Source organism: Manis javanica, chromosome 5 (assembly GCF_040802235.1).
Source record: "Manis javanica isolate MJ-LG chromosome 5, MJ_LKY, whole genome shotgun sequence".
NCBI lineage: Eukaryota > Metazoa > Chordata > Mammalia > Pholidota > Manidae > Manis > Manis javanica.
The window spans coordinates 21,636,703-21,646,121 of record NC_133160.1 but is presented as its reverse complement, the minus strand read 5'-3'; the positions used below and the strand labels follow the sequence as shown (position 1 = coordinate 21,646,121).

At 45.6% G+C, this 9,419-nt stretch overlaps 1 protein-coding gene across 12 annotated transcripts in view; it reads left to right on the top strand.

Moving 5' to 3' along the window:
• CEP250 (centrosomal protein 250) overlaps positions 1–9,419 on the top strand; it is a 45,206-nt gene that overhangs the window by 1,699 nt on the left and 34,088 nt on the right. For 7 of the 12 annotated variants that reach the window (XR_012131374.1, XM_073236668.1, XM_017644073.3 and 4 more), the window contains exons 2-8: positions 4,484–4,614; positions 5,881–6,169; positions 6,634–6,690; positions 7,590–7,672; positions 7,893–8,058; positions 8,687–8,793; positions 9,041–9,289. Coding sequence is in view for 11 of the 12 variants with exons in the window: in XM_073236668.1 (XP_073092769.1) it covers positions 5,984–6,169; positions 6,634–6,690; positions 7,590–7,672; positions 7,893–8,058; positions 8,687–8,793; positions 9,041–9,289 (848 nt within the window). In the remaining variant the exon portion in view is untranslated. Of the gene's footprint in view, positions 1–4,483; positions 4,615–5,880; positions 6,170–6,633; positions 6,691–7,589; positions 7,673–7,887; positions 8,059–8,686; positions 8,794–9,040; positions 9,290–9,419 lie in introns of those variants that run through there. The other 5 variants (XM_073236670.1, XM_073236669.1, XM_073236672.1 and 2 more) reach the window with 4 other exon arrangements.

Sequence of the window (9,419 nt, the reverse complement as noted above, 5' to 3'; positions counted from 1 at the left end):
CCTTTCTTTGCTCCTTTTCCACCAGAGAGCCACAGATTTAGACCACTTTAAGAAGTGCCCCTCACAAAGCTGGGATTTCATATTTCATGATTTAGGAGGCAGCGTAGTGTAATGGAGAGGGCATAGAGTTTGGAAGCGGACTGGGGTTCAGTCTTTGCACTGACCAGGTTATTTGCCTTCCATTTTTTGAGCTTCCGTTTTCTTGTCTGTAGAATAAAGACAATCTTATCTCAAAGGGTTTTTTATGAAGATTGCAAATAATTGTTTTGAGAGAGTGAAGTGCTATACAAATTACGTGATCTGTTCTTTTTACCTTTTAGAAGGTTATATAACTGTCAGCATTTTGCCGGACATTGGGAATGTGGACTATGTTACCTTAAGTCCGTAAATTCATTCGTTCAATCAGTCAAATATTTAATGAGTACCCTCTATATACCAGGCACTGTTTTTATTTATTTATTTATATTGATAGATAATCAAGTATACAATACAGTGGTTCAACAATATTGTTAAATCCTCACCCCCACTAGTACAGCTGCTATCTGTCGACAGAGGAAGATGTTACAGAATCGTTGGCTGTATTCTTCATGCTGTACTAGTATCCCCGTGACCAACCTACATTTACAAATATGATTGAGAATTTTTGAAACAGGCACTGTTTTAGGAGCTGGGAAGACAGCAGTGAATAAAAAAAAAAGATTCTTGCACTTGGGAAATTGGTGTGGAAGTATGTGTGGAAGGCTGGTGGTATTTTATATTGGATACTTAGGGAATAACTTGCTGAGAAGGTGATATTTGAACAGATACTTGAAGGTGGTAAGGGAGCAAATCCTGAAGCTAACTGGATGGGGAGGCCCTGAGATGACTTTGTGGTTTGGTGTGTTCTAAGCACATACAGCAAGGACATCTGGGTGGCTGGAGGGGTGTGAGCAAAGGGGAGAGAGAAGTAAAACATGGAATGAAAACAATCAGAGGCTGGATCAAATAATTAGGACCATGTAGGCCATTGTAGTGATTTTCATTTTGACTCTGAGTAGCCGTTGGTGGGTTCTCAGTGGCATTATGTGTCGGTGTTTTAAAAAGATCACTCTGACTATGCTGTTGAGGAGAAACAAGCTTTGGAAACAAGGGTGGAAGCATCACTATCATGTAGGAAGCTTTTACAGTAATCCAAGTTTATTAGTTTTCTATTGCTGTTCAAAGAATTACTCCAGAATTTAACAGATCAACACACAATTACTTATTGTCTCATTCAGTTGTGGATCAGAAATCCAAGAGCAGTTTAGCTGGGTGCTTTTGGCTTAAGATCTCAAGAGACTGCAGTCAAACTGATGGCTGATCTGCTGCCTAGATGATGTCTTAGCACTGGGTCTTTTCACAGGGCTGCCCGGGTGTCCTCAGGAATGGCAGAAAGAGCAGAGAGAAAGAGAAGCTGTAGTGCCTTTATTCAGCTTCATTAGCTTTATTTCAACTCACACTCAAGGGGAGAGAATTGGGCTGCACCTCCTAAGACCCACTATATCAGGGAAGAGAAGCGTGGCTTGGCCAGGATGATGATGGTGAGGGGTTGAAAAGTGAGAGGGTCTGGTAGAGCCAACAGGATTTGCTGATGGGTCGGTTATAGGGTGTAGGAGAATGGAGTCAGTATGACTGTAAGGCTTTTGGCTTGAGCAACCAGAGGGTTGGAGTTGCCATTTGCTGTACTGAGGAAGATTGGAGGAGCAGGGCTTCACTTCTGGACAAGTTAACTTTGAGATGCCTGTGAGACATTTATGCGGAGAAGTAAAACAGATGTTTGGATTTAGTATAGGAGTATGCGATTCCAGAGGGAAGTGAGGGCTGGAGGTGTAACATTGGTTGGGAGTCATGGGTGTTCAAGTGCTATTTTAAGCCAGGAAACGGGATGAGATTACCTAGGAGATGGATGGAGATGGAGAAGAGGTCTGAAGCCTTAGCCCTGGGATCTCCAGCCTTTAGGCGGAAGGGAAGTGAGGAGAAGCCAGCAGAGGTGACTGAAGGGAGGCCAGACAGGTAGGAGAAGGAAGGCCACGATATGAGACCTACGTAAGGTGCCAAATGCTAATGTTTGTATGGGGTAAGAACAGAAATGGTCTCTGCAAAAAAATATAAGTAGTTTCTTAGTTTGGGAAATAGAATGTTTGTGCACTCAAGTGTTTTTCCTTTTTTGTTTTAAGTGAGAGTTTCTATTTAAACATACCAGTCCGTGTGGCATTATGCCTCTTTTCCAAGGCTGGGTGTTGTTACTTCTACTTTAAACTTTCAGTAGTCCTTTTGGAGTATTTTGGATGAGGGGAGATGAAATACTTAGTTTATATCACTCTCCTGTCACTTTCTACTGTAGGTTCAGAGGTTACTGTCCTTTCCAGCAGAAGGAGGAAGTGGGGCCTGTTAATGTCTGTATCACTGTGGTAGGCTGCCTGACATTGAGCAGGAATTCATGAGGCTTCGGGGATAAATCAGTCTAGAAAGAAGTGAATCTTTTCCATTTTCCTGCAATAATGGTAACTTTTTTTCAGTGGCTTACAGTTTACAAAGCACTCTCATATCTATTATCTAATTTGAATGCACTCCAGTCTGTTCCCATTTGCCAACTACTGACCTTTTCCTTTTCTGAGGGACATTGAAACCTACTTTTCTTTTGGAACTCTGGTAGTTTATTCTCTGGCTGACCTGACAGTTAATAAAAAAGGTGCTGAACGGCATCTTGTGGAAGCTCAGAACTAAATTCAATTTCAGAAAAACCCTTGATCTAATTTTTCTCTGTTCCCTCCCTCTTTTTATTCTTGTTTCAGTGAATTTCAGCTTTATGGGAATTTTTGTTTCATTTTGTTTTAATCAGAAAACACTTCAAATCATTTTAAAAATAATCTATCTTTTTAAGGATAATTTTTTATTTACAGAAAACTTGCATAGCCCAGAGAGGTCCCATATGCTTGTACCTAGTTTCCCCTATTAGTTACATTTTACATTTATATGGTATATTTGCTGCAGTTTCAATTCTTTTTTTGTTTGTTTTAAGCAAATGGAGCATATACATAAAATATGAACAAAATGAGGTTGGCTCTAAATTTTTTTAATTACTAAAATAAAATAATCATACAATTCTAGGATAATTCCATTTCCTTACTGAACTACTGCTATTGCTCTCCCAGATAATACATACACATTAGCAGCAGCCTTATCCTAAAAGAGGATTTAATATGAGATTTCTAGAAACTATGGCAGGGCTGCCTATAGAGATAATAGATTGGAACTGCATGAAATTATCATTTTTATAGGTTAAAACAATGGGCAAATATTGCAATTTCATATGGTCCAACCTAGTCTTTTGGGGATTGGGATTCAAAAAGTGTGAGGGAGCCTTTGGGGTCTCTGAGGCTCCTACTGTGTTCAGAAGCCCAGCTCAACCCTCAGGAGAGCAAAGGCTCCTCAGGCCTACTTGAAGGAACCCAGAGCGGCTTCTCTTGCTGGTAGTGTTGGCAGTAAGAGCTGTTTCCCAGCAGGTTTGTGCCTCCACCTGGTAGAGAAAGACTGTGCTAGCATTTCACAGAGCCATGGTGAGCTGGTCAGTACAACCTTGGTGGAAAGGACGGGCAGCAAAGGAGGTTGTTTGAACTTTGGGGGAAGACTGTATTGAGTGGTTTAGAGGCTGAAAGAGGCAGGCTTGGGTATTGGTGACACTAAGCCTTTATTGGTACCACTGTACTCTTTCTACTTTATATACTTTCCTTACTGTCTAGTACAGTATAATGAAGAAACTCAGGTGTTTTCAGTTGCCCAGGAGGTAATGTAAATTAATAAACTGAGTTTTCCTATATAACTCTTACAAGAAAAACAACAGCACAAGTGCAATGATCAATGACAATAGAAATCTGCTCTCAGTGTGAGGGAGAGAAAAGCCAGGGCAGCAGGTGGAGACTGGTGACCCGGAGGAGCAGACACCCTAACTAAAGCGGGCGTGCACTGTTTAACTCAGGCTGGCCATTGTCTTGTAGGAAAGTGGGTCAAGGGTCACTAGGTACTCCTGTTTTCCAAAGGAGCCAAATTAAGAATTTTTTAATACATTCTCCCAATGGTAAATGTTGGTTCCTAATTTGGATTCTTAAAAACCATTGTAAACCAAAAGCCACACTGATTGAAAAGAGCCAACAAGCCATATTTGTCACCTCTGACCAAGGGTTTAGATCTGACAGGAATGGGGCCCACGTGACCCTTCATTATGCATTACTGACCACCTTCTAATGACCAAAATGGATAGAGAGCTCCTGCCTTTGTGGAACTCACAGGTTAGTGGAGAAGATAGACAAATAGTAATGATAAAATGTAATATAGGCATCAGACTTTCTCTGAATGAATACATCTATTTTCCTATGTATACATAATTATATATCATAAAATAATACATGTGTTATTCTGTGTATATACTTCATGTATATATGTGTGGATGTATGTGTCGTTATAGCTTGGCTATAGAAGTGATTAACTCTTCCTGGACACATCTGGAAGGACATGATGGGAAGTAGCATTTGAGCCAGGAAGACCGACCGTTTGGTGCATTAAAGGCCCCTGAAATCCCCACTGTATGTGCACATGGTAGGTTTGCGTGTGCTGTATACACCGTTGTCTTCAGAGTGTAAGACTGGTGCTCTGCCAGCTGTGCCAGCACGGCAGCTCGGGTATTCCGTCCTCTGAATAGGGAGTTGGACTGGAAACACAGATACTCCTTAACCCTGCTGGTGGGTGTCTCCGGATTAATAAAATGAGAGAACTCTAACCTCCCTGCTTCCCCAAGGTTATTGTTTTAGGGACCTGAGAAACTCAGAGGTCGTGTAGCTGCGTGCTCTCGTTTTTGGATGAGATGAAAGGGAAGTGGCATGCCCACAGTTGCAGAGCCCATAGGGGCAGAGCTTGTCTAGCACCCAAACTCCTCGTGACTGCTGTGCCTCCCCTTCCCCTGGGTATCTCTGAAGGTCACTGGTTAGGCTGGCCCCCCGCCTGTGGGTGCCCACTGCTCTGTTTTGACCCAGCTCTTGGTGGGTGAGGAGGGTTTACCATCCACTAAAGCTCCTCTCTCATTGGCTCTCCTACCTGAAATGCCTGCCACTCCCATCTCATAAACTACTTGTATTCAAATCCCTAATCAACTAATGCCAGCTCCGAACTAGGACACATTGTTTAACCTTTCTGGTTTCTTCCCTGAGGCTTAATGTTTGTAAGCCTCAGTTTCCTCATCCATATATAAAGAGTTATGATAGTACCTACACTGAAGTATGATATGAAGGCATTGGAAGGTTTCAAGATAATCTTAATGACAAAATGACAGTGTGTGTAAAGCACCTAGCAAAGTGACTGACCCGTGGAAGTGTTTAGCAAGTCTTAACTACAGTGATAATGATCCACACAGTTCACAGGCCCTGGATTGGGTTAAACGGTCCTTAGCTGTTTTCCCACATTAGCCTATGATGTCTCTTATTATTGCAGGTGGCACACTGTATTGTAATCTCCCCTGCTAGACTAAAAGCAGCTTCAGTGATTTATTCAACACTGTGCCAGGCACTAGGGATGCAGTGGCAAACCAAGAGCTCTTGATCTGGTGTGGAGTTCCAAAAGGCATGCCAGGTAGCACTAGTCCTGTAAACTTGTTTCGTGGTCCAGAAAATTTGGGAAATGATCCTCATCATAGCACCCCTTAGAGATTAGGTCCATCTTAGTATTTTAAAGGCTCTGAGGAGTCCTGTAGTAAAAGAATCTGTTTGCTTTGTCCCACCCAGCTTTGCCAGACCTAATGAGTATTTGCTGAATAAATGCTAGTCATCTAGACAGTCCTTTCAACTCCACTATGTTTGTTTTGGTCCCCAGCTCAAGAGGAAGTCTAAGAGGCACAGCAATGATTTGAGACCCTGCTGAGAGCAAGCAGCCCCTGGCTGCCTAGGGGTCTGCGGGCTTACTTTCTGGTGTCCCCATGGAGACAGGAGGCCCTGGGTTGAATACTATGAAGCCCCAGTCACTGCAGCTGGTGCTGGAGGAGCAGGTGCTGGCGCTACAGCAGCAGATGGCAGAGAACCAAGCAGCCTCCTGGCGGAAGCTCAAGAACTCCCAGGAGGCCCAGCAGCGGCAAGCATCCCTCGTGAGGAAGCTGCAGGCCAAGGTGAGACAGCCTCCCCGGCAGGGAGGGGAAGAGAGAACACCTCCTAGAGCTGTGAGCTGGGTTGGATAAGGGTAGCGGGAGAAAAAACCATATCGCAGGGATGTCCTAAACAGCCTGTCATTTGATGCGCACTGCTACTTCATGAGATATGTGTCATGTCCCTTTTAAGGATGACGTTCACGAGGGCTGAAGGAATTGTCTAGCTTTGTTCTCCTAGTCTAGAGCTAGGGCCTGACCCTCAGTTTTCTGGTTCCAAAGCCCATGATCTTACCTCTCCAATACAAGAGGCATAGAGAAAGTATTATTAATGACCAAAAGAAACTATAAGATGTCATGACCTTGCCTCATCCTCCGCACCCAGTCCCCTGTTCACAGCAGATTTGCCCCAGGTCCTCGGGGACCTTCAGTTTGGGCTCTTTGTACCAGCCATGCCCAATGCCCACGTCTTGCTCTGTTTACCTCAGGTTTTGCAGTACCGAGGCTGGTGCCAAGAGCTGGAGAAGCGGCTGGAAGCCACCGGGGTGAGTGAGACTGTTCTGGGATCTTCCTAAGCCCTAAGTGAATATACTTGCTAGCCTTTGCTGACTGAGGCAGGCTGGGGTGTAATAAGGGGTGCTTTGGAGAAGTCTCTCTCCCAAGAGCTTTATCACGCAGGTAACTCACTGGACCTAGCGATTCAAGGCCTGTCAGACTCCAACCCCTGGCTCTCTAAGGACAAAACACAGCGTCAGGACATTTCATCGGATTGGAAGGGGTGTAGACTCAGAGGGGAGAAGTGCATTTTTCCTCCAGAAGGTGTCAGTGTTTATCTGTCTTAAAGAGATGTGTACCTTTGCAGGCTTAAAAACATGTTTGTGATACAGGGATTTGTTTGTGCCATTGGCTGGGCAGAACTGGCTTTAAAAGGCCCATGTGCCTTTGTTCTAGCTCCCTCTCAGCACCTTCTCGCGTAACTTTCAGAGAAGTTCTCTGAGAAGAAGGAAAGTAACAAAATTTATTGAGCACCATTCTGTGTAGTCCTGGCACCATTAGGCATTGTCATGTAATTACATCATTTAATCTGCAAAGCAACTTTCTGTGGGGAATGACATCATATTTGCAGCTCAGAGAAATTAACTAACTTCCCAAGGTCCAAAAATTAGTGTAGAAGTCAAGACCATTAGTGAAAGATATCTCTTATGTACTCCTTGGGTTCAAAGTTCTTTTTACAACCAAAAGCCATCTTTCCAGAGAAGCCACCACTTCACTTTTGAAGGGAGGGATGTCACAGATTTCCTTTCAGGATGCAGTGATTGAGAAAAGAGTCCAAAGGAGAGAAAGAGTAAAATGGGAGTGGGCTGCTATGGAAGGGGGTGTTTGGGAGTTGGTCTGAGTGATATTCTTTTTGGAGATAAATATGGCTCATTTCTGTCTGGCTAAGGGACCAGTCCCTCAGAGGTGGGACAGTGTGGAGGAATCAAGCCTGGAACAGCTGCTAATCCGATTGGAGGAGGAGCAACAGAGGTGATGGACCCCAACTTCTCTGGCCTGGGTGATTAGCCAGGAGGTGGAGAAGGCTGATGGGAAACCTCTGTCCTGAGGGTGAACATGAATCCATGGACTTCTGCCTTAGCCTTCCACCTCCTGGCAATGGAAAATTCCAGTGGTTGTCATCTTACTCCAAGAAGTCCAGGATTGGATCAGACCTTTATTTTGCACCTGCTCCTACCCCTCCCCAGTGCAGGTGTGAGAGTCTAGCAGAGGTGAACACCCAGCTGCGGCTGCACGTGGAAAAAGCTGACGTTGTAAATAAAGCTCTTCGAGAAGATATGGAAAAATTGACAGTAGACTGGAGCCGGTCCCGGGATGAGCTAATGAGGAAAGAGAGCCAGTGGCAGATGGAGCAGGAGGTAAGAGGAGCAGGGGGCTGGAAGCGAGAGCAGGGCACTACCCTGGTCTGTGCCAAGAGGGGTTAACTTCAGGGCTTGGATGGAACTGAGCTGTTGTTAACATCCTGACCATCCTTATGTCTCACGCTGGCAGCTGTGCCCTGTGTGGGCTGGCCGCTGCTGAGCCAAGGTTTGGCTGGCTGGTGGTACAACACCCAAAGCAACAGTGCTCCTGCATAAGTGACTAGTGTAGGCTTTTAGATGGATCTGAAAGCTTGCTGACTCCCCTCTTCAGGAGGTCTTAATATCTAGATGCTAAGGAGCTACCTGTTGAAATTGAATGGGGAAGAAAGATCAGATATGGACCCTGGGGATTTTACAGATCTCAGGTAAAGGAAACGAATGTTTCCTGAGCTTTTGCTCTGTGCCAGGTATTATGTATTAGGTGATTGATAGATGTTGTATCATTTAATTGTCATAATAAGTCTATGGTAATAATGGTAGTAGTTCCCATTGGTTGAGTGGCTACTGTTTATCCTTTTCTAATGTAGCTCAGAAGGTCATATACCATCCCAGGCCCTTTGACCTTTTGAGTCCCAGACTGCTAACTTTATTACAGACACCCATTCATAAGTATCCCCCATAACAGTTCTTCAAGGGCTACCTGAAAGGGGAGCATGGCCGCCTTCTCAGTCTATGGCGGGAGGTGGTGACCTTCCGACGCCACTTCCTAGAGATGAAGTCAGCCACTGACAGGTTAGCATGGGGATAAGAAGGGAGGAGGTTTGCCCATACCGATTCTGACTTATGACAGCGGGCTGCTGTGGTGGGGGATCAGGTGGGAGGGAAGGCCAGAGTGGGGGTGACTGGGCTGGTGGGAGGGCTGGCAGGGAGGGATTCGGGTGGTTTTCCCAAGACCGCTCCTCAGGCTTCCCTGGGCCTGACCTTCACGTGCCCTTCCCTGGTCCCTACTGGAGTCTGCTCTTCCCTTGCTCGTACTCAGAGATCTGACGGAGCTCAAGGCTGAGCATGTGAGGCTTTCCGGGTCCCTGTTGACCTGCTGTCTGCGCTTGACCGTGGGAGCACAGTGTCGGGAACTGGGTAGATCTGGGAGACTGGGTGGAAGCGAGGCGGCCCAGCTGCTGGTCCTGACTGAGAGCCGGGAGCTGGAGAAGGAAGCCCATGCAAGGAGCCAGGAGTCCATTCAGCTGGCGGGTCAAGGGGACCTGGAGAAGGCCGAGCTTCAGGACCGGTGAGCTACGCTGGGGTCCTAGGAAGGGCCCACTGAGAGGGAGTTGACTCCTTCACAGAGTTGAGGCAGGCAGGGGAGACGTGAAGAGCAGTCCTCCCACAGGAGGGGACAGAGGTGTGCCAGAGGGAGT